This window comes from Mixophyes fleayi, chromosome 1, assembly GCF_038048845.1.
Source record: "Mixophyes fleayi isolate aMixFle1 chromosome 1, aMixFle1.hap1, whole genome shotgun sequence".
NCBI classification, from domain to species: domain Eukaryota; kingdom Metazoa; phylum Chordata; class Amphibia; order Anura; family Limnodynastidae; genus Mixophyes; species Mixophyes fleayi.
Window position 1 is genome coordinate 233,160,345 of NC_134402.1, and position 26,726 is coordinate 233,187,070.

At 38.7% G+C, this 26,726-nt stretch overlaps 1 protein-coding gene across 3 annotated transcripts in view; it reads left to right on the forward strand.

Annotated features, from left to right (window-relative positions):
- Positions 1–12,204: 12,204 nt before the first annotated feature.
- Positions 12,205–26,726, forward strand: part of NCAN (neurocan) — a 141,554-nt gene continuing 127,032 nt past the window's right edge. For all 3 annotated transcript variants that reach the window (XM_075207779.1, XM_075207798.1, XM_075207789.1), the window contains exon 1: positions 12,205–12,628. In XM_075207779.1, coding sequence (XP_075063880.1) covers positions 12,606–12,628 — 23 coding nt within the window. In that variant the 5' untranslated portion in view covers positions 12,205–12,605. The remainder of the gene's footprint in view (positions 12,629–26,726) is intronic.

Sequence of the window (26,726 nt, forward strand, 5' to 3'; positions counted from 1 at the left end):
GAGAGATATAGCACGGGTTGTAGTGGTCAGCAGGAGGTAGACAGACAGAATGGGAGATGGACAGCGAATAACTAGAGAAACAATAATAGAACAAAGTCAATGAGTGATAAGTATCCGGTCAACAGGTGAGAAGCAGTGGTCACTACAGCATAGAGTGCATGGCAAGTTTACCACGGATTTGACTGAGAAGTATCCGGCCAACAGATGAGAAGCAGCAGTCACTACAGCATACAATGGGAGGCAGGTTTACCACGGAGATGGCTGAGAGTAACTTCAGCCACATGAACAGAGTACACAGCTGACACGAGGAGGTGAGAATCAAGATCAGACAATTAGGGGGGGGTCAGAGGTGCTTTAATAGGGAAAAGGCTAATGGATAGCCAATACCAATAAAGGGAAAGTTATAAAGCACTCTTTAGTTTGGCACATGCGCAGAAACACAGTCAAGATGGTGGTCGGCCGCGGCGCAGCACAGGCGTCGGCAGAGATACAATTGGCCTCACTCTAGTTCTAGAAGTCCGGTGAGTGACAGTTGCAAGCTATTTGTTAAAAAACATTTTTGTTTCCGTATGTCCAAATGTTTAAACCACACTGAAATGTTTATCAAACTAGTTAATAGATTATACCTGACCCCCTCCAGAATTGATAAAATGTGGCCCTCCCAGTCTAAGTTGTGCTGGAGACAATGCTTGATGGTAGGGGGATTTGCTCCATATTTTTTGGGCATGCCCAGTTTTACGCTCTTTTTGGGCTCATGTATGTGACTTAGCTAAGAGGGTGACCGGATTAGATCTTTCTCAGGCCCCTGAAATTGCTCTTCTTCAAGTATATCCGCCTCATGTCCCAAGACAGGCCTGTTATGTGTGCAATCATATACTTATTGCTGCCAGAGCTGCCATAGCCCAGGCATGGAGGACGCTGCTACCCCCCACCCTGTCAAAGGTAATAACCAAAGTCCAATATGCGTTTGAGATGGAAACACTAGATGTCCCCTACTCTATGAGACCATCTTCCCCACTGATGAAATGGTTTGAATGGCATGTCTATGTGACTGATGGGGGTGGTGCTCCGGTAAATAATCCTTCTTCCCCCCCCCTACTAATGGAGGTCCTCTGGCAATAGATAGGCCTTGATGGAGTGTTTAAACTGGGCCCTCGAAGATCTAGACCAAGTCCGGTGGGTTAGTGGAAATTGCCACAGTAGAATGTAGACTGTATACTGTATAATGTCTGTAACCTGCATACTGCATATGCTGTATTGGTGTGTTCATATTCCCCCCCCCCCCCCCCCCTTCCCTTTTTTTTTTCTTTCTGTACCCCCTGTTAACCTAACAAATCTCAATAAAAACGATTAATGATAAAAAAAAACATTTTTGATCAAAGGGTCATATTAGGAGACTCGCTTGAGCTCAAAATCCCTTTAAATGAGTATTCATAATGTCTCTCATTCAGACATGGAGGAGCAGTAGCCTGCAGCTTCTTACCTGTGAAGACGACAGTTGCCGTTCCTCCATATCTGTGATACCCTGGGAGCGAGGCACTGAGCTATGATGAATTCTGGATTCATTCCCCCTAAACAGTAGAATCCCATGCCCAGGATATAATTACCTGTAATGTTCGTTTTATCGCTACCAATAAAAATTGTCCATATTAAACAGGAAATTATAAACCGAATACATGACGCATGCGCTTTCCCTGTGCGCAGGTTCAGATACAGTCATGTTGTCTGTTGTCAGGAAGAGAAAAAAAAACACTGGCCCAGGGAGCTTATATGCAGCTTGAATTAGCATAAACATTGATGATATCACGAATATACACAGGTAACACTAAGAGAGTCTTCATTGATCCAGGGTTAACGATGTTCCAGTCGACTGCTAGTGACGGGTCAGTTCATTTGATCTTTTCCAAGAGTGGTAGGCTACTTACTCCAACTGTTGCCTGGGTATCTTCCCGCCAAATAATCAGTTTAAATTAACCCTTAAACAAAGTATTTTTGAGTATTAATCTCATATTGCTCAAAACTTGCGACCGCTAGATGAGATCGCTAGGTAAATGCTGGTGAAATAAGCTTTAATATGAGACCAAACTCTTTACCTTTTAGAGGAGCTGAACCATAAATACCTTTACTATAGTTTTATCTATGTATAAAATACATTTTACTAATAAATAAATGTGGATTGGAACCTTAGTAAATGTGTACTATTTACAAGGGTAAGTGCAAATGTAATTGTGTGTGTTATTAATCTGTGCGATTGCGTCACTACACCTGGTATACTAATCGCAATTGCACGGAAAACAAATGTTAATCAATTTAGTCTGCTTGTCACATATGCCCCTAGCCTCATTCGCCTTGTCACACATTCCCCCTCCCTCCTTCCCCTTGTCAAACATGTCCCACCCCCCTTCCCCTTGCCACATATGCCCCTGCCCTCCCTCCCCTTGTCAAATTGTCCCGCCCTCCTTCCCCTTCTCACACATGCCCAAGCCCCCCTTCCCCCTCTCAAACATGTCCCACCTTCCTTTCCCTTGCCACACATGCCCCCACCCTCCTTCTCCTTGTCACACATGCTCCTGTTCTCCTTCCCCTTATCACACATGCCCCCACCCTCCCTCTGCTTGTCAGACATGCCCCGGCCTGCCTCCCCTTGTCAAACATGCCCCTATCCTCATTCCTCTTGTCACACATGCTCCTGTCCTCCTTCCCCTTGTCACACATGCCCTCACTCTCCTTCCCCTTGTCACACATGCCCTCACTCTCCTTCCCTATGTCACACATGCCCTCACTCTCCTTCCCCTTGTCACACGTGCCCTCACTCTCCTTCCCTATGTCACACATGCCCTCGCTCTCCTTCCCATTGTCAAACATGCCCCCGCCCTCCTTCTCCTTGTCACACATGCTCCTGTCCTCCTTCCCCTTGTCACACATGCTCCTGTCCTCCTTCCCTATGTCACACATGCCCTCACTCTCCTTCCCTATGTCACACATGCCCCTGCTCTCCTTCCCATTGTCAAACATGCCCCCGCCCTCCTTCTCCTTGTCACACATACACCCGCCCTCCTTCCCCTTATCACACATGCCCCCACCCTCCCTCTGCTTGTCAGACATCCCCCGGCCTGCTTCCCCTTGTCAAACATGCCCCTACCCTCATTCCCCTTGTCACACATGTTCCTGTCCTCCTTCCCCTTGTCACACATGCCCCCGCCCTCCTTCCACTTGTCACACATGCCCCCACTCTCTTTCCCCTTTTCACACATGCCCCTACCCTCCTTCTCCTTTTCACACATGCCCTCACCCTCCCTCTGCTTGTCACATATGCCCCTAGCCTCATTCCCCTTGTCACACTTGCCCCCGCCCTGCTTGCCCTTGTCAAACATGTCCCACCCCCCTTCCCCTTGCCACATATGCCCCTGCCCTCCCTCCCCTTGTCAAATTGTCCCGCCCCCCTTCCCCTTGCCACACATGCCCTTGCCCTCCTTCCCCTTGTCACACATGCACCCGCCCTCCTTCACCTTGTCACACATGCCCTCACCCTCCTTCCTCTTATCACACATGCCCCCACCCTCCCTCTGCTTGTCAGACATGCCCCCACCCTCCCTCCCCTTGTCAAACATGCTCCTACCCTCATTCCCCTTGTCACACATACCCCCACTCTCCTTCCCCTTGTCACACATGCTCCTGTTCGCCTTCCCCTTTTCACACATGCCCTCACCCTCCCTCTGCTTGTCACACATGCCCTCACCCTCCCTCTGCTTGTCACACATGCCCCCGCCTTCCTTCCCCTTGTTAAACATGTCCTGCCCCCTTCCTTATGCCACACATGCCCCCGCCCTCCATCTCTTGTCACACATTCCCCTCCCTCCTTCCCCTTGTTACACATGTTTCTGTCCTCCTTGGATGGCTGCAAACCTGGGCCTATGTGATCTCTGTACATATTTGGGTCTGCATAACACAATAAGGATATTGTTGTTTGTGCTGCTGCAGTTTTTTATTTCATATGTTTCTTCTACCTCCTTATATATTCAGTTTCCTATACCGTTTATTTTACTCTTCCTGTAGAGTAAGGTTATAAAACACTCATTCCAGATAGATGTTTAGTTCATAATGTATTGCTCAGCGATGCCAATTAACATTTTTCATGACAATATTTCACCAAGGAAACTCTTCTGTTGGTGTTTATGTAAAAAAATCTCATTTTACATAAAGAAAGCAAGCAATATGTTTATAATAATGTAAACATGCAGAAATATATTGTTCCTTTAATGCATTTTTACTAAAATACATAATAAACCGTGCTACTAACTGAGACACACTCGTCCATACGTAGACAGTACTCACAATTCATGTACACTTTGCATAATGATTGTGTTACCATGGTTAAATACCTCCCCATTTAACTCATTTCCAAACCTATGCCCTTATTGTGTCCCCAGAGATCACCATCTGGAGATAAAAGTGACAGAGGAAACCAGGCTCGTGCAGTCAGTCCTCTGTCGCACAACAGAGCACAAATGGGCAGCTAATGGTATTTAAATTGGCAGCATGGGGGAGGTGGAAATAAATGGGAGTTTTATAGCAGGATCTTGGCAGAAAACAGCAGAGTAAAACGTACAACATTATTATCATTTTGTCTAATGCACCGCACATCCTTCTAATCACTTGTTCTGTTGCTTCATTCATATGATCCACTGCTCCACACAACGTACCAATAACTTTGACTATTAAGGAAAGAAAACTGTAAAAATTGAGCAGTTCTTCTAAAACATGAACATTGTTATGATTGTGAAGATGCAAATCCCCTCTGGTGACAAAAGGGTTGACATCAAGGATCTCTGTAATCACCAAGAAAATACATATTAGTGCAGTTCCATTTTATTTAGTGTACAGAGAGATTTACTAAAGCTTTTACAAAGGAAAAGTGGAGATGTTGCCTGTAGCAACCAATCAGATTCCATGTTTCTAGTACATTCTGGAAACTAATAGATAGAATCTGAAATTTTCATATTAGAAGCTTTAGTAACTCTACTGCTTGTTGACCCAGACATTGGAGAAGTTCAGTGTGATTTACACTATAAGTTACTATTAACTGGGTAAGAGTTCAGCCAGTTTGTCTGCCTTCATCAAATTTTACTGGCCTGCTAGCACTTCCTACCCTAGGTATATAAGACCAGGGGCTGGCTGGGATGGCTGGCAGAGGGGCATCTGCCCCCTGGCCTGGTCCCATAGTGGACTACCTTGGGCTGGATCAGTGGGCCACCTGGGCTAAAATTTACCAGCCCTCCCCTGTATAAGACAATCTCTTCCCATAACAACCATAGTTGACAAGATTTTAAATAATTTCCAGGTGAATTTTGCATCATCACGTTTACTGGTATTAGATATAATGTTATTGTTTTCTATTTCAAATACTTCATGTTTTATGTTACCACATCCAAATAATAAGAAAGTTGTCAGAATAAGAGAAATAGCACTGTGCAGGAACTGTACTGTGCAGTTTCTCAATAATGAAAAATTGTCCAGTGACAGACATTTCAAGGGACACATCTTTAAAACCTGTAACTATACCTGGACATTAGGGACAGTTGTTAACGTCAGTATGTTGTAGTCCTTATGATCTCTTTATATAGTTTCTCTTCTTGATGACAATTCTCACTTTAAACTGTATTACCTTTCCATATTTCACCTGTATATATATCCCTTACATATACATATTACCCTTTTTATTTCACTGATATAGTGCATGGTAATATATTGTCAATAATAATATAAAAATAATATAAAAAAATGAGAGGTGGTGTAACCATCACAACACATTCTGTCATAAGAGCAACACAATGACCTGTTTTAAGTTTGTGTGACCCATTGTCAATCTACATATACATCTACTATAAGTCATGAACACTATCCATACATGGATAAACCTAAATATGCAGTTGTAACATCTACAATACAACTAAAATAGGATTACACAGTCCTGTGCTTACTCGGAGGCAAATATCAAATGGTTTAATTCAAAATGGTTAATTTGGATGTAACTAGCATTCTAAAACGTTAATACATAGTATTGTACAGTGGTCGAAGTGAGCTTATATACAGTGGTATAAAACTATCACATTCCATTCACTTATATTGCCATTGCAGTTTCCATACCGCCACTCCTAAATTTTCACTTTGACCATGGGATAGATACTTTATATATATTCTCATTTATGCTACACAAAATAAAATATAATATAAACATTTTAAATCTCAAACATATTAAATAACAGATTTCAAGGGGCTTCATTTGCCTCTCTCTTCCGACAATGACCCCTTAACACTCCGCAGCCTCAATGCAATCCTTATACCCTCTCTACAGTTGATTGCAGTGGAATCTTTTTGAAGAGGGCTGATTGTCACTATTGTTCTTATGGAAATATGCGTCCTATTTCAATCTTGAGAGATATGGGTTATAAATATGATTTGTTTCTGAAATGCCTGTCTGTCTGTGCTCCTGGGTCTCAGCTGTTTTTCTGCGGCTACACAGAAATAATAATGATGAATGACATTTTACATTATTTTGTCAGCTTGTGTTAAATTTGATAGCAGGCTTTCTAGGACAGACCTGGGGTGGTTGTGGCAAGTAAAAAGAAGATGAAGAGGTTATTTGTGGGCTATAAAATGTAAATAGTATCTTGGATATGTCTGAGTATTACGGGTCAAACCAAGGAAGGAGAGGTCAGATGTCAGCTGGTACAAAAAGCTTTGTGTACACATTTACATGTACATCATCATCATAGTGACATTGTGGGTCAGTTTCTTTATGTGGCTGGCACACTGATGGTTATGGGATGGATCATATTAATTGCTATGTGGATGCTATGTACTGAGCATGCTATCAAAACAGTTTGATGTCTACGATATGGGTTACTTAAAGTATAAATAAGGTGCTATATTTACATTGCTGAGAATGTATGTATTTCTTATTAGAACACAATTAGAATTGCTATATCTCATCTTTCCTTGAGGGTCGGGGTTGCTTTGTTTACTTGGAAAATCATTTAGAAATTGCTCTGTGAATGCTGCCATATTTCAGTGAATGTCCACATATCTAGTCATTTAACTGTAACATGCAGGCAGACAATAAAAAAACATATCTTACCTCTCTGTCTGTATATATTACCCAGTATTGTCTTATTAATGCTTGTTCAAAATTGTAAAGCGCTACGGAATTTGCTGGCGCTATATAAATAAATGTTGATGATGATGATGATGAAGTTTTGCTATGGTTTAGTGCATTTTGTTTATCTAAATGCAGTGTTATCTCTTATTTTTTCTTACATATACTTTATTTCTCTGTACCTCTGTTGAAGATGAGGGAATGGGTCACCTATTCCCTCATTATGGGTGTATTCAGGTACACTTAATTATTATGCTGATTTTATTTAATGAGTTTTATGATGTGAAAATAGGGAGCAAGAAAAAACATTCTTGGAAATCTGTAAATAAATTGAAACATAAAAATCCCTCAATGCTGATGTCTGTTTTTGTAACTATATTTAGTTTGCAGAAATCCTTCTTTTGGTAACTTCAATAGTTACGACCTTGTCAACATACATATATAACATGCCAAGTTTGAGTTTGTAGAAAGAGAAGCCTTGTATTACTGAGACTTCATTCATCTGCAGAACGCAGCGAGTGATGTCATCAGAAGGAAATAGAAACTGTTTCCTTCACTACCAAATTGAATTTTTCACAATAGGTTCATTTTAATTGCATTAATTATACAGAAGTTCCATTAAAATAAGGTCAGAAGCAGTAGTCTAGTCTTTATCGCAGTGTCTTAATGGCTTTTTTCTTTCTATAATATTTCCTATGTGACTGGCCTGAAAAGTAAGTAAGTATGCATGAAAGCTGCATTGACATCTCAGATGGGAAAAACACATTTATTGTCATTGAAATATACAATAGTGACACATGTAGTAAAGACAGTATTGAAGTCACCTAGCTCATGATTTATTTAAAACATGAATAAGGTGCAACCGCGCAGTATTTTGAAAGCAAATCTGAGAAGTTGAAATCAAGGGGTTGGTCCTAAAGTTGAAGCAAGCAGGATTTTAAAGTTATCTTTTTTCCTATTTCCACAATGTGAGTTGCCAATTGGACACATAATCACTCAAAGTAGGCGCAGCAACAAGTGGGTGTCTGAGGTGGATGTATAAGCGCTTTTCTGCCAATTTCTTGTCTTCTTTCGGCTGTGTCTGGATGCATTATAGGAAACGGTATGAGAAATTGAAGACAGACAGGCTTGATGAAATGTCACTGTATACTTCTGCAAAATAAATGCACTTTTGCAAATGAGACATCTTTGCAATATAATTAAACACACAAATAGGGATGTATAAAATACTAGTGTGGCTGTACAATATCATTATTTTGATTGAAAAATATATTTAATCTTTATACTAAATTTTAACTCATACATTTTAGAGGCAGCATTAATATGCTCCATTATTATTATTAGTAGTAGTATTATTAGTATTTTTATTATTATAACAAAATAATGCATTTTACTAAGTAACAAGATCTGCTTTCCATCCCTATCTCTCTTTGACAATGAGCAGATACTTGATCATCCAGGATTGTGTGACAGCTGTCTCAATGACATCTGAGGTAACACCAGAAGTCATATCAGCTATGGTAACAGTGATTTAACCCTTTACTAGCCGATGACACATACTACAAGGCTAAGCAAGTTGTGCCTTAAAAGAGTTATTTAATACTTTTCACCTCCCTTTCTTTCCTCCTACTTGTTTCATTTCCTTTCCAAATGCCCTAAATGGAGTATTTAGAGCTTGTGCTATGTGAGTTTCCTATGAAAATACTATTACGTGTTGAAGCCCATGACCATCGACCAGCATTTCAATCCTTTGAATGCACAACATAATATATCCACTGATATACAATAGAATTGCGAGAGAGATTGTGGTAACCAGCGATTGCAGTGAACACGATCATTCAGAATCCAATAGACGCTGTCAGGGCCTGATTAAGGGTTTAGGTCACCCTAGGCTAATTTACCTATAGCGCCCCCTCGCCTTCCACACCAGGATAATACACAATAGAAAAACATGAACTTGTCCTTGATTTAAAATCAATATTCCTTCACCCCAACCTCCACCAATTCTGGTTCACTTGTTATCAAGACTCAGCTCCACTTCAATGTTTAGTAAGTGAGAATGGAGAAATGAACAAGTGCTACTAATGGTGAAGATGTAAAGGAGGAGGGGGCTGTCAAGTCTGGACCTATCACCATCCTTGCCTCTCCTACTTCTTATCGTCAAGCACCCAAGGAGGACTCATTGTCTACCATGGGAGTACATCATGATTAACATTTTACATTTTACTTTCATGCTTCTTACTGTGGAGAATAACTATTCTATTATATTTTAAAATGATTTCAATTTGCACCAATCCCTGTCTCAATTTTCCACCCCAATATATTTTGCTTCCCTCCAAAAGTCTTTGAACCCTAGGCTGCAGCCTAGTCAACCTATTGGATAATCAGTCACTGGACACTGTTCTGTCGCTGCTCCAGACCTCAGGTGGATATTGGGTCATTGGAACCAGTAGGTTCCATCCAGATATCTATCTATTTGATTTTACTAGCGTTAAATAAATCTAGTAAAAGCATAATTTTTCACCAGTGAATTTAGCCAGTATGTGTCATATACATTACACTAGTAATACACAGATTAGGGTAGAATTTGTGTCAGAATTGTATTGTTGTGAGTATATATTTCAATAATTGCTGTTCTTAAAACTCCAGTGTGTATGTGTATGAGACTCTAGAACTGCATAAGCTTGTGGAGCGTGTAAATAATTTTGATCCACTGTGCTACCTAAAAAGTCCAAACTATCCACACAAAACAATATAAATTTCAGCATGGTAGACTATGAAAAAAAAAATATTTCTGGTGACAAAACTTTAGTCTGGGAATTAGGGCAGTTACCACGGTATTTAAGTGGTTAAAATACCTTTAGCATGAGTTTTCAAAAGGGTCTATTATTTTAATGCATGGTGAATATAAGAGGTGTTTCATTCATACTGCATACTTGCCAACTTTCTTAAGCTCTCTTCCGGGAGCCTGCCAGTGGAGGGGGGCGGGGCGCCAAAAATCGTGTAATTTTGGCCCCGCCCCCTGTGACGTCATGACGCAACAGCGTCATTTGACAGCGGGAGGCGGGGCCAAATGCAGCGATTCACCGGGAATCGCGGCATTTGGGACTTAATTCTACCTACTTAACTAGGAAGTAGGGCACTTCCTAATGAAGTGGGCAGAATTCGGGAGATTGCCACACTCACCCGGGAGTCCGGGAGACTCTCGCAAAATGCGGGAGTCTCCCGGACATTCCGGGAGAGTTGGCAAGTATGTCATACTGTGCCCATAGGTAGTACCATTACTTGACTTTAATAACTGTGGGGCTCACTAGTGAGTGCTATATCAGTTAGCTTGGTGTATCTTCAGGAAATCGCTTTGTGCATACCCAGAAAAGTGGGTGCATGCAAATTTGTGTGATTCTGGCACTTACATCAAGCTGTGTCTGTAAAGGCGGGAGGGAATGGGTGGACTAACATAGATAAATTTAATGTGATGGCAGATTTATATGTGGGGTAGGACATGTCCTAGATCAACTATAAATTTCAATTTTAAAATAAAGCTATCAAGTATTTGTGTGCTACATGACAAGCAGCCAGTATTTAACTTATGTGCAAAATAATAAACTAATTTGCACCCCTTGCATTGTAACATGGTTTGTCCAGGAGGATAAAAGCATGGGCATGAGTGGGGTGTAAGGGTATGTGGTTTATGCCTGGCGTAAACTAGGCACATACTGTATGCTACTAGTGCCGCACTATATGGCAGTAATTACAGTCATCTCTGCATCAGTCCCTCTGTTTCCTAAATCCAACTATGCTCTGTGTGATTTATTTCTCTTTTTCCTTTCATAAACTGCTGTTTTTTATTGCCTAAAACACATTCAGCCCCATTTATTCTACCTACCTTTGGTCCTAGCAATCCCTTTTGTTCTATTGCCAATCAAGAACTTTAGATCCATCTATCCTTTCCAACTTTTCTTTCCCCCTTACCTTGTGTTTTGCTGCCTAGCACTCAGTTAGAATCTACCACCTCTAATCTAGCACCATCTGGCTTTCTTTTACTCCATCTCCATATTTCTCCATATATAACCCTCTTTTGTCTCTCTCCCGGCACCTATACCCTCAGCTTTATCTACTGTTTTGTTTCTCACTTCATCTGGACTCTCCCACTTTGTAAATTCGACATGAATAATTTCTCTCTCGCATTCTCTTAATCCCAGTTTTATTGCTCTCAGATGCTCTGTTACATACTATTATTCCAGCCCTTTTAACAGAAGATCTTACAGTTTCTCTCTGTTCTGCAAACTCAGTTTCTCTTTCTTTCCACAACGATCCTTTTTTCTGTCCCTGGATTATTGATTTCCACCGTCTTCTCTTGTACTCGCCGTTCCCATCCTATTGTATCTTCAAATTTCAATGTGCTCATTTTCCTTTTCTTGGATTGCACAATCTATAACTCAGACCTTCCTGTCACCACAGCCTGTAGTTTCAACCCCTTTCTGCCCTTTCTTTTATCTCACATTCTCATTCTCTCTGTATAACCTAACTGATCAATTAATCATTCTCTATTTCACATGTCAGACTTCTGCGTATCCCACCTTATTTTTAATTCATTGATCAATTTTTCATCTCATCTATCTCCATCTGTCTCTATATATTCCTTTGAATGCCCAAAATTCCATTCATTTAAATTCCCTTTTAACATTATATACTGTCCATTCCTATCTAATGCTGTATTCCATCTTACCCCTTTTTTTTATCTCATACTCTGTGCATTCAGCATGTGTTCAGTGAGGCACACGTTTCATTAAACTTGCAGATACCTCTTGATCCTAAGACAAGAAAGTGTTAATTCACCACACAAAGGTATTCCATGGCTAGTAAATGTCCTGTGGCTGTTGGGTTTATTTATCCAACAACTTCCTTTTTTTACCAGCAGAGATCTTACGCTCACGGTAACAAACCCCCTGCAGTGCAGCACCTGGACTAAGCACCCGTCTTGATAATAAAGGGTGCAGCTAAATCCCCACGCATGCTCACACTGTCTCCTCTCTCCCCACCTCCTCTAAAGCACTGTGGAGAGAGCAGTATCTCTCCCTCTCATATCCTATTGATCCCTGTTGGGATGTTCCCTGACATAGGAAGGGGATGCCCAGGGGTCCTGTGTACGCAGCCTTTAACCTCAGACACCCCTTCCTTAGTCTGCAGATGTGAGGGAATACAGAGGATGCAGTGGAGATGTAAGCCTGTTTTATGTACACACCCCTTCTAAGAACTCGCTCTCCTGCAGCATCTCAGCTCTCTGGTACCCAAAGAGACCTGGATGCCTAACCTGCCTCTTGTCCTGCTTTAGTGTTCCGCCGAACGTACCTCTTCCCACTGCTAGCCAGCGTACACCTCTCCTGTCTGACTCACAGCAGCTGCATATCGGAGAGGGTTCTCAATGCATTCCTGAAGACTTTACAATATGGATCTACAACATCCAAGCAGGTAATTATTAAGCCTTATTATTTATCCATCCTTGTGATCAGAGTTTTCATTAACTGACACCCTCTGATGGAACTCATAAGATTTATTTATTTAGGATTACTCTGAGCTAAGAGCTCTCAGTTGTCCTTATAGATCCCCTCTGTGTCTACTGATGTATGGCTTTTGCAAATATGTTTTAATAGGATTTCTACTGTGTTGCTCTGCCATTTTACAAAATGCAGGGTATTTTAGATAAACCTGCATAGGTTTTATTAGTGTTCAGGCTTGTAAATGAGATGATTATTGTTATAGGAAGGTGCTGATTTCTTTTTTTCATTTCAGCTTAGCACACTAGAGGAAAAATAATTAAAAAGCTAAAAGTGCTGTTATTAAACACAGTTTAGCACTAATTAAATCAAATTATATTTGTTTTACCACTGTGCATATTGCTTGCACAAAATTAACCTGTTTTACTAGGCTAATTTCATATACAATGTTGCTGAAAATTAACTGATTTTACCTATATATTATAATTGTTATTTATTTCTGTGTTTTATTGAATTTAATATGAAACATATTTGTCACGCAATAGTAGTAGTCTATAACTATTGGGTTCATTAACCATATTTAAATCTGTAATATAATTTGATTTGTTTCTTGTAAATATTTCATCTTTCCAATCTTGAATTGAAACAACTTTTAAGGTCTTGTAAAGCAGTTTTTTATTTTTATTTTTTGTTTATTTTTTCATTGTAGATCAATGTAAGCATTTTATGTCAATTGTGGCAACACAGACGTTAATTAATAAATATTGTTTGTTTTTCGTTTAGCCGCCTACAACATATAGATTCCATGTTTGTAGTAGACAAGACTGCTGTGGGAAATGCCTCTAGAATGCAGAATGACTTCAGAGTCATCAAGGCGAAATGTACATAGATACATGTCATTTTTATGTATCTAGGGGGCTGGAGAGAAACCCATTGTGACTATAGAAAACCAATATAATTGGCATTTGTCACTCTATCTTTTCCTCATGTGGAGCAGGTGGGCCATTAGATTTCAGTTGGCAGACTGTTGAAATTAATAGGAGGTAAGAAGAATGGAGCGTGCACCAGTGAAGTATGCCGTGTAACACAGAGACATGGAAATGATTCATTCCTCTTGCTCCCTCAATACATGATTCCAGCAACAACAGACACTGTTGGTGATATAAGACAGACATATGCAGAAATATATCATGTGCATACAAGAGATGGATAGATAGACATGAAGGTAAATAGATATAATATGTGTAGATATGAGTGAGATAGATAGATAGATAGATAGATAGATAGATAGATAGATAGATAGATAGATATGAGATAGATACATAAATATAAGATAGAGATAGATAGATAGATAGATAGATAGATAGATAGATAGATAGATAGAAAGATAGATAGATAGATAGATAGATAGATTGAAATGAGATAGAGAAATACCTAAATATAAGACAGATAGATAGATAGATAGATATATAGATAGAATAATATGAGATAGAGAGATTTATATGAGATAGACAGATATATAAATATAAGATAGATAGATAGATAGATAGATAGATAGATATGATATAGAGAAATACCTAAATATAAGAAAGATAGATAGATAGATAGATAGATAGATAGATAGATATAGAGAGAATGATATGAGATAGACAGATATAAAAATATAAGATAGATAGATAGATAGATAGATAGATAGATAGATATGAGATAGAGAGATACATAAATATAAGATAGATAGATGGATAGATTATTATATTTTATTATTATTACTATTTATTTATATAGCACCACTAATTCCACAGCGCTGTACAGAGAACTCACTCACATCAGTCCCTGCCTCATTGGGGCTTACAGTCTAAATTCCTTAACACACGCACAAACACACAGACAGACTAGGGTCAATTTGTTAGCAGCCAATTAACTTACCAGTATGTTTTTATGAGTGTGGGAGGAAACCGGAACACGCGGAGGAAACTCACGCAAACACGGGGAGAACATACAAACTCCTCACAGATAAGGCCATGGTTGGGATTTGAACTCATGACCCCAGTGCTGTAAGGCAGAAGTGCTAACCACTAAGAAATATTGATATATTGATATGACATAGAGAGATACCTAAATATAAGATAGATAGATTTATTGTACAGTCCTGAAATGATATCCTTATAGTTGTTAATGTCTTAGATGACCCAGAATGAGTATAAGAAAAAGTTCCTGGTACTCAGTTGTTGTCCAAAAAGCCCCAGGTGTTCCAATATATTCTAGTTAGAAGGTTTGAATCAAATTATCCACAATGCATATAGGGAGATATATGTGACAGCTTGTTTACTTTATGCAGCAGTATATTACCTCAAATAAAGTCAAAAACAAATAATTAAGGATAAATAGCTTACTCAATGTTTAGTTGACCAGTCACTTGAGGAAGAAATATTAATACTCAAACTGAATCAGTGATTTTAGACTGCCGTTCCTCTCCTGAAGCTCCTTCCTATCCATGTATGCAGGGAGGTCTGAAGTAATCACATATTGAAATGTATGTAAAAAGTAAACTGATTTATTAATTAATTTTAGATATAAATTAAAACTAAATGTATCCTATTCATAAGATAAATTGGAGATACATTGGGTATATCACAAAGAAAAGGGTCAATGTAGAGTTCAAGGTGTTGAAAATACTCTGCAAAAGTCATTCATATATATGAATGACTCCTGCGGGAGGCCAGCCGCGGTGCACGCCCAGCCCCGCTTCGCGCCCCAGCCCGACCGACCCAGCCCTTAGAGCCAATCCTTATCCCGAAGCTATGGATCTGACTTGCCGACTTCCCTTACCTACATTGTTCTAACATGCCAGAGGCTGTTCACCTTGGAGACCTGCTGCGGATATGGGTACGGCCCGGCGCGAGATAATGTCTCTATATGTTACATAGTAGGGACATTAGCATTCTTCCAAGGAAGGCTTTGTTAACCGAAGCTGAAATGCGTTGGTTTTCTTCACTTCATCAAATACTCTGCAAAAGTCATTCATAGAGATAAAGGACCTAATTCATTAAGGAAAATAAGGCAAAAAAATTAGCAAGTTTTCTCCTGGCCAAAACCATGTTACAATGCAAGGGGTGAAATTAGCTTATTATTTTGCACATAAGCCAAATACTGGCTGTTTTTTCATGTAGCCACAAATACTTGATAGCTTTATGTGTACACTGAAATTTAAAGTTGATCTAGGACATGCCTTACCCCAACTATAAATCTGCCATCACAGTTTAAACTTGCCTCCCCTCCAATGCAACATGATTTTTCCAAGGTGTAAAGTTGCTCATTTTTTGCTTTACTTTCCTCAATGAATCAGACCCAATGTCTCTATGTGTTACATAGTTAACCTTACTCAAAAGAAGGCTTTGTTAACTGAACCTGAAATGCGTTGGTTTTCTTCACTTCACCAAATACACTGCAAAAATATATTGTCAGTAAACGCAGAAGCGTCAGTGTAGGGAGTGCAGCAATTGATGAAGATATCCAATGTGTTTCAGCTTCAGTTAACAAAGCCTTCCTTGGAGAAACATTATCTATATGAATGACATTTGCTAAGTCATTTTAGCACCTTGAACTCTCCATTGACCCTTTTCTTTGTGATATACCCAACGTATCTACTATTAATTAATAAATCAGTTTACTTTTTACATACACTTCAACCTATGATTACTTCAGACTTTCCTGCATACACGGATACAAAGAAGGAGCGACAGAGGAGGAACAGCTGTCCATAATCACTGTTCCAGTGGTGTGAGTGTTAATATTTCTTCCTCAGGTGACTGGTCAGCTAGACACTGGGTAAGCTATTTATACTTAATTATTTATTTTTGCCTTGAGATAATATACTGCTGGATAAAGTGGACAAACTGTCACATATATCACCCCATATGCATTGTGGATTACTTGAATCAAACCATCTAACTAGAATTTACTGGAACATTTGCAATTGATTACCAGAAACTTTTTATATTCATTCTGGATCATCACAGACATAGACATCTATAAGGACATTATTTCAGGACTGTACAATAACTGTATGCATGCTCAACTACTAATGAATTAATTCATCCATTCGCTAGATGTAGTGCTGTCTAGCATTTATTGTACTTTTGTACTTTTGTACTTGAGTTGGACACTCCAGCTCTCAGCTGCTCCCGAACCGAATCACATCTCCTACAGTTAAGACTAGAGAGCATTTTATTCTTTATAGTTGATAGAATAATGGATTTGTCTGACCCTCAGTGCCCATGTTGCAATGTGCGTATATCCGCAAATAATTGGGTGCACACTAATATTTAAATGAAAGTTGGCATGTATAGAAAGTTTTCCAGTTCCTGGATCCCACCTCTGAATTTTCCCACTCTCAGCATATCTGCTTATTCACTACATTTCACATTCAACTGAAATATGTGATCAAAAACACAGTAGAGATTAAGGGAGCCAAACACAACCCATTACTGCACATAAATCCTGAGATACAGGTAGCGCAAGAGGGGATATTATTATGATTAATGGATGCTGCAGATTAGCACTGTTTCCAAAATTAAAAAGCAAACCAATGTATATTCACCTACTGCATAATAGCCCAAAGTAACATAATTGTGGGCACTTGATAAAAGTGATAAAACACATTCACAGTGTATTATTTGGCATCTGCTTTTGTCATTACCAGGATAAATATAGATGCAGCATAAAACTATTTTAAAAATGTTCCCTAAAGAGCGACCGTCATTCAGACACTATATAACGATAGTGAAAAATAATAAAATATACCAACATGCAATTGTAGGAAACATAGCTGGTGGCAAAGCCCTGAAGCTGCATGACGAACCAGGGTCAGGTACTTGGCAGATTGCACAATTATTTTTAGAATTCTAGAGGCAACTGTTGTATTTTTCCATGCATATGCCTCAATATTTCAAATAGCTAGAAAGGGAATTTTCTACACATGGATGAATGTACACACTGAGGAATATTTTGAGTTAAAGTTAAAACTGTAAAATGCAGCTGTCTTTTCGTAGCCACTAAAGACAATAAACACAGGTTAACGTGCTACGCTATATAAAGTTTATCCAGTGTTTCAGAATGCATGTATGCATTTTATGGTTACTAAATTATTGATTTCATCACATTAATTCATCCTGTATTATATATGTTTTTACTATCCGCTAAATGGAACAAGTTGGAATAGGCATTGTTTCTTTGCCTGAAAATCAATACAAGTATATTAGAGCAAATCAGAAATCAAGTTTATGCAGGGAATGATACATTGTATAACATGCTATAATAAGAATCAATAAAAGTCCTCCCCTCAAGATGGTTGAAATGCTATACTCTAGTTCGTGTATATATATATATATATATATATATATATATATATATATATATTGCTTTTACAGTTACTTGAGAGCCACACAAATAAGACTGGTGGTCAAGTGTTAAGTATGATTGTTCCTCTGTGAATTTGATAAATGAGTGCAAGAGAGAAATAGCGGAGTGAATTAATGTAACTGACCCCAGAGTGTATTGGATGTGAAAGGATAGGGGGCAGAAGGGGAATGCGCAACACCGTTTAATTTATCCAAAAGAAAAGTGGTAGATATGAACCTGCACCAGATTTATTACCATAATATCATTACAATCTGTTGTGTTTTAGCAGATGAGCACTGCAGCCTGGATAAGTGTTCCTTGCTAATAACTATAACAGCTATACATATTTGTACAGTGATTTTACTTAGCACATCAATTTTAACTGGTCTAGTGGTACTATCATGTCACTCTTTTACATTTCTTAATTGGTTCAAACTGAGCATGGAGGGAATAGCATGTGGGCGGAATAAGGATCATGTGTGTGAATAGCACAGTTCCCATATAGATCAGATAGAACTATTATGCTCTGTCTGAATGCAAAATTCTGCTGGTGAGATGCTGGGGCCGAAGAATTAATATCATCAAACAGTGGGGTGAAATACAAATATATTTGAATAACAGGGCCATATCTGCTATGCAACTAAGGCTATATTTGGTATAAATTGAGTCATCTAAAGGGTAAATATACTTAAAATATCATGGTAGCTCAAAAATGGTATACATTTATATATTAAAACAGTTGGGGTTAAATAGTTTAGCTTTAATCATAGTTTTTGCAGGTCCACCAAAGGTACAATACACTGTTTGGTGTTAACATTATAATCCACTGTAGCTGTTCCACTCCATTACAGACCACTGCTATCCTCCCACATCCTAAGGACATTGTCCTGATGGGGTCTTATACAGGTACAAAAGCCACCGTTTCTGTTCTGTTAGAGAAGCACCTCACACTGCACCCTGCGGGAGAGGGGTGGAACTGGGAGAATGGGACTTTAGTTAAGTCAAAAACACTCCAGTTATTTCTTGTATATTATTAAGCTTAGTAATACATAGCATTTGATATATTTATGCCAAATACTGGCTCTTTAAGTACTATTGTACATAGTTTCATTGTGTTTTCAAAACTGATGTAATATTTATAGAAATAATTTGATATGTGGTAGAATTCCACAAACAATCATGTCAGCTGTCAAGCAAAATAGCTAAACCTTTCCGCTTTATTTCAGCGGTTTTCCTAATAAAAATCCAAAAATTCTAACTGTGCACATCAAAAAGAACAGTGTCTGGATGTACTAGGGCTTCATGTGGATAAAAGGACATTGTACTGAAACATGAAACATTGCTTATTCTGTAAATATAGTAGAGCTCTTCTGGCACTAATCATAATGAATACAGCAAGAGTAATGCCATGTCTGAGATACTCTTTATTTAAAAGCCATTGTTTGGTAAAAGCAAAAACAAGATTATTACAATGTCCTTCATAGTGGCTACTAATGGCACTGTCCGTGTAAGACAGTGTATGACATTCAATCTCCCTTTGGCTGGAAGAAACAGCGTGGCAGCATTTGCTAATGTATTGAGGTTCTCTGTGCACAGCGACTTCTGCCTACTTGTTTGCTAGACATCTGAAGAACATTAAAGTAAAAATATACCCTACCTAAACCTGGTTTTATTTTATTTGCAAGAGGTTACATCAACTATATACACAAAACAGTTGTTTTCTACAGTGCAATTGGATATGACACACTGCCATCACTAGACAGTAGGATGTTTCAAACCAAGGAGTATGAGACAGAATTAGCTGGGAACCTGTTATATGATAAACCTTTCTGCTTTCTCCTTGAACCAGAATACTCAGAATTCCAGATGCTTGCATCTGATCGTGTTATTGCTGCAGTCCTATTCACCACTTTAGCTGTAGAATGGGTTGTGAGCAGAAAGACCAGTAAGAAGTTGTAATCTCCATGTCTTCGCACGGAACCCCCACCAGCAGCACCACACAGTTAGGTGGGGCAGTGAGACAAACCATGTTGCCCCAAGGACTACAGCTGCATGGAGCAGTGCCCAGGGGCCCGGTGAAGGGCGCCCAGGGTAGGGTGATTTTATACCTTATCTGGAAATGCTGCTTTAAACTAAGAGTGTGCTGCTTAGTGTAGGGGTGGTACAGCCTCTTTATGGGTAGTGACTCATGGCAGTGCTTGAACTTTTCCAGGGCTGATTTGCCACCATGATGACATAGTGAAGGGGTAACTCTCCTCCTATATCACATGCCTGCAGCATTTTCAGACTTGTATCTCTCCTGTGTTACAGGGCTGAAGTATTATTTTGTCTTATGTTTACGAAATATAAGACAAGGATTGAGATTTTATGAAAGCAGTATATTTATAGCTAGAAGATTGCATCATTCAGGCCCTGCTTTGTGATACCACCCTTACTGCTTTTTAATGGAGAGAAATTTCTTATAGCAGATTACAAGGTTTAATGGATCATTCATTACTTCCTGTGGATGATATTTGAATACCTGAAATATTCAAGTAGATTGGCAGTTATCTATACCTCCCAACATTTGTCTCTCCGGCTGTGGGATGGGGGGTGGCCATGGCCCACTGGGGGCGTGACCACACCTAATGTGCAATTGACCATGCCCCCAGGGCTTGCCTAGCGCTTTTGAACCCTAAGGCTACCACTTTCTTTTCTCCCTTCCCCGCAATACCCCTTCTTTGCAGAGCAGCAGTAGACAGAATCTCCACCGAATTTCCCAGCAATTGAGATAGCAGGACAGAGCCCTATCATCGGGAGTGTCCCTCCTAAATCCGGACAGTGGAGGAGTATGGTTACAGTTCATATTAATAAAAGCAATTATGCAGTTAAATTAGGTTCTCTCTGTATTTGTCTCCATATGTTTCATTAAGTATTTACTGAAAATCAAGTGACATAATCCATATTTAAATAGCTTTAAATACCTAAACCATATTTTAAGTTTACCTTTTACCCAAGTAAAAATGAGACATATTAGCTCAAGGAAATATTCTGTTTTTTCATTCTGTATTGCCACATAATTTCTAAATAATGGACATCTCTTTTGCCCCCAACTACCCATGAGACATAAATACCATTATATGCTACCTGTGTCAGCATTTATCTGTTCCATTAAATAATATTCAAGAGAAAAAGGACTTTATGATTAAAAAATGTTTGTATGCCTGTCGATGATGGCAAAACAAAGTGTCCCAGAATCCTTTTGGTTTATAGAGGCCATCTTAACTTAAATGACAGTGATAGTTATACATATATATTATATCTGTATATTTCTACTATATATGTATTTGTATTGATTTACTTATGGCCACAATCAATTATTATTATGTTTAGTCTTTGATGAATAAGCCTCATGTGGCATAAGCAGGTGTTAAATGTATCTCTGGTGACCAGGATGAGAACATTTTGATGAATAAACCTACACAATGAGGCACAATCTGGTGCTGTTTTTCTTTATATCATGATTAACTTAAAACATAACCACTTGAGAGTTCTTTATGATGAAACCCAGAGAGGATAATGAGAGCCCGTTCTTCTGAAATGTTGGAAATATAAAATGTCACAAGATTTGAAGGATTTCCATGGCAACCAATCTATAGAATGTGATCTTTCTCTTGCCATGAGTCAGCTATGCAACATGCACCCAGCCATGTGTGAGTTAATAGTACATCATACAGCACTGTCAGAGGGTTGAAGTTGGCAGTGAATGGGTTAATTGTTTTTCTTTTTCCACCAAATGCCCCCTGGTCCCTTCCTGTTCTTTGACACTCAGTTGTTTTCCGTTTGATTTCATCTATATATCTCTATCCATATTAGTCATCTGATTATAATATTATGTTTTCTAAGCCTTTTTAATTTAAGTCACTGCAAACTATTTTCCCTGTTGATAAATGTTATCTCATACAACCCCTTTTACTATCTTACTTGGGGTATGTATTGGCTTTTGTACATGTACCAAATCCACTTATCTTATGCCTGTTCTATTTTTGATATTTCAAATAGTGTTTTGTTTCAGAATAAAATTAACAAGTACCACAAATTTCTCTTTGTAAATTAAAACGTGGGACAATGGTGAAATGTGGGTGTTTCTCCAATGAGCAAAACTCAAGGAATTAGCTACTGCTACTTGTTTGGAATATAAGTCTTCAAACCTCCGAACCTATATAATGTGTTTTTAAGGGTAGCCCTGCAGATCTGCAGTTATATATAGCAAAGAATTAACAACAATCCTTCCACTATCTAGTGCAAGTTAGACAATGAAAGCACATGTCTCATTGGCTGGATTGGTTATTAATACCTCCATAGTTCCAACAATGGTCTCTGGACAGTCATGGCCAAAAGATTTGAGAATGACACAAATATTTTTTTTCACAAAGTCTACTGCCTCAGTTTTTATTATGCCAATTTGCATATACCCCAAAATGTCATGAAGAGTGATCAGATGAATTGCAATTAATTTCAAAGTCCCTCTTTTCCATAACAATGAACTTTATCCCAAAAACAACATTTCCACTGCATTTCAGCCCTGCCACAAAAGAACCAGCTGACATCAGGTCTGTGATTCTCTCGCTAACACAGGGGAGAGTGTTGACAATGACAAGACTAGAGATCACTCTGTCATGCTGATTGAGTTAGAATTACAGATTGGAAGCTTTAAAAGGAGGGTGATGCTTAAAATCATTTTCTTCCTCTGTTAACCATGGTTAGCAGCAAGGAAACACATGCAGTCATCATTGCTTTTGTTATGTTCGCTTAGTCCCCTTCAATAAATATTAAAAACTCACAAGAGAGAGCGCTAAGCTTAAAACTCAATATTGATAGTTTAATAAATATTCACATAACATTTAAAGCTCTATTTCATTATTGGTGGAGACTAATAGTCAAATCTCAGGTGCATTTAGCATTACAGCATATACAACCCAGATGGTAATATGAAAGAGGGTAATCAAAAATACAATCAACAGTGTCCACAGATAAAGTTCCTATAGTTACCACTGCTGTCAGACTTCCAATACAAAGCACTCCTGTGTTGTGGCCTCCATATATCACAGCTATGTGTGAATCCAAGCCTCTGTTTGAGCGAAAGCCAAGCGTGTGTCTAATTCAAGACACTCCTAGACTGTGGCTCCCATTTAACACATCTACATGTGAACCCAATGTCATATAGCGGGAGAAACCAAGCATATAACGAGTGAACAAATCTGGAAAGTATAGCTACAGTCAGTGTCCAATCGGCTCAGTGGACCACAGAGAGTGAGAAAAACCTGCAGCATCTCTCAAACAAACCAATGGTAAGAAACTTGGAATATCCAGAAATAGTGTGGATGAACCCCCCGGGGTTAAAAGAGCACTGATATCCACCAATACAAAGGTAGTTGCCTGGTGCGTTTATCGGTTAGTATACAGCCATTTCATCAAAGGCATAGATGATAGTTTGTCTGCATGCACTGTTCTAAAGAGCCATGTCAGGATCACATGACCCCATTCTCCTAATCAATACGCAGCCGATCACATGATTTTCAGCTGCCAAACTAGCCAGGTCTTCATTCATCAAAGTGAGTCTTAACAACCCACCTGATCTGCTAATTGTAGCTGTCATGGTTACCAAATAAAAGAAGATGGGAAGAAGGATAGCTAAAATACCATCCACAGAAATCTATACATAAATCCAAAATAATAATAACCAACCAATAACAGAAAAAAATATAAAATAGATAAGCATAATAATACATTATATAAACAATCAAATACCAATAATACAAAAAACAGAATGACATCGTACTGTCCCATGTATTAACAAAAAAAAAATAATTACTATAAATAAATACACTAACCAATGAACATTATAATATACTGTACTATAGAAAGGCTCAAAAAATCCCCAGTAAAGAATAAAAAAAGGAAGGAATAAGGAGTATCATTTAATTGAATAAAATTATAAATAACTAAAGTGGATGTTTACAAAACCAACATCCAGACTCTATTCAATTCTATAGAATCATTCAGACCATACAGTGTCAATGTCTTGAGCCTAAAGATCCAGTAGGCTTCTCGTCTACTTAACCGGTTAAACCTGTCACCTCCCCTATTTGTTGGGCCAACCTGTTCAATGACCCTTACTTTGAGGCCCACTAATTTATCCCCTTGACATGCATTGACATGTACGGATAGGCTGTGGGTTCTGATGTTGTTTAGTATATTTCAACGATGTTCCTTAAATCTAGTTCCCACAGACCTGATTGTTCGTCCCACGTACTGGATGCCACATTTACAGTTAATCAGGTAAATAACAAAGGTAAATTGACAATCAAGGGTCCTTTCAATTGGAAACCTCTTTCCTGTTGTAAATGAGATGAAGTCTAAACACTTATGGTCTGCAAATCCAGAAGTTATACATTTTAATTTTCCGCATCTGAAGAAGCCATTTGATCTCCCTAACCACCTCCCAGTACATAAACTATTATTGGGAAAAGCAGACAGACTTACATTCTGATACATACTTGGTGCCAGGCTTTCTTTTAAATTTGCTGATCTCCTGAAAACAGTTCTAGTCCCTTTTTAATCAAAGGATTCTGCTCCTGAAATGACCTATACAGTTTATCAGAATGTGTTTTGAAATCTGTATCTTCAGAACAATTCCTTCTAATGCGAAGGAATTGGCCCTTTGGGATATTATCCCTCCAAGGTCTATAATGACTGTTTTTATAAAACAGAAAATTCAAGGTATCAACATCTGTGAAGTAGTTCTCCGTCACTATGTCTCCTTGAGTAATTTTCAGAGTAATATCTAAATAATTGATCGTCAATGGATGAAAATTACTGGTAAATCTGAGACCAAAATCGTTGGAATTGAGGTGAGAAATAAAAAGTGAAATAGAGTGAAAATCTCCATCCCAAACAAAAAAGGGTCATCTATATATCGGCCACAGAGGACCAGATTCGTCCCAAAACGGGATCTCCAGAAGAGTCCCATATAGAGATTCGTGTAACTTGGGGCGAACCTGGTCCCCATGGCCGTACCCAACACCTGTAAGTAAAAGTGAGAATGAAATAAAAATTACTTGTTATTTAGAATAAAGTGTATTGATGAAAATAAGAATTCACACAGCATGGGATCCTCATTCTTAGAACCCTCCAGAAAGAAATTAATTGCATCTAGACCCAATTGATGGGGAATGTTAGAATACAGTGCTTCTACATCGCATGTAAGGAAGTAGTAAGTTGGTCTCCATTTGATGCCTTGTAACAATTTAATGATATTATGTTGGAACCACCGAAAATTTGGTGTATAAGAACCAAAAAATGTCCTCAACCCTTTAGAAAGGGCCTCATCCAACAAATATTTAAGTTTCAGTTGATAGTTGCATGTGGGGTCCTTGTTTATAAATATTTGATATAGAAGTACTCATTGTTTAGTTGCCTCATAGCTTCTGTGAAATAGTCCAACCATTCTTGCACCACTACACCCCCACCCTTACCCGCTGGTTTAATTATGATGTTGGTGTACAACTTTAGAACTCTCATGGCCTTACTCTTTTTGGGGGTCAAATTATCTCTAATAGGTTTATTAAGTGATTTATCACACATCATCCTGAAATCCTCCATAGTTCTTTTGTAGAAACTACATGTGGAACCTTAAACTGCAGGGGATATATTTGTTGTTAAATTTCACAGAAGAAACTGAGGAATTAACATCATAAAGACTAATCTACTTTGGAAAATCTAAACTAGCACTATCTGCACTTAAAGATTCTAAATCTGCAAAGGCCCGTTGGTCATCGGTCATCATCATCCAATATAATGGGAAGAGCCTCTTGTCTAGATCTCTTGATGGTCTTAGACGCAAAATAGCGTTTCCTACTTAAAGTACGAACATTAAGAGCTACAAATAGATTAAATAAATTTGGTTTTGTTACAGGGGCAAACTTAAGTCCCTTCTGTAATTAATTCAATTCTGGACAACACCTTTGAGGACAAATTAAATACTCCCTTGCCTCTTAATTTCTGTGCATGTTTTTTTTAACTGATTTGAGGATTCCTCCTCTGGATCCTCTGACTAGTCTTCTCTTGATCTTTTGGGTGTATGTGAATTTCTCCTTTGCACTCTTGTGCATATAACCGAGGGTAATGACCCCTCCTTAAAAAATAAGAAGAGTCAGTGGAAACGAGTGATCTGAATCTTTATTCAGTGAGACCGGATGACTCAGAGATTTAGCTGATCCGGACCCTCTCGCTTTTCTATTAGATTCCCTAATGTCATTATTGCCAAAAGGGGATCTGTCTCTTCTTACAAGATTAGTTTGAGATTCAGAGACATACCCCCTTCCCTTCGTACTTTCATCTCTTGGAACAGATTCTCTCTCAAAGCAGTTGGGTACATACCCCAGATCACTCAGTTTAGCATCTGTTACAGCTAAATCTTTGACAGAGCAGACCCTCCCTGTATTTCTACATGATCCTGATATATAGGTGAATATCAAAGTCCCACTACCTCTCCTCATGTAGGGTCTACTTCTCTGCCCAAAAACATGACTGGCATATCTGAAATTAGACCTATCTCTTCTTTTTGACTGATTTCTAGAGAATCTATTATGCGTTCTCACTGTATCATTATTATAATCCTCCTGATCTCT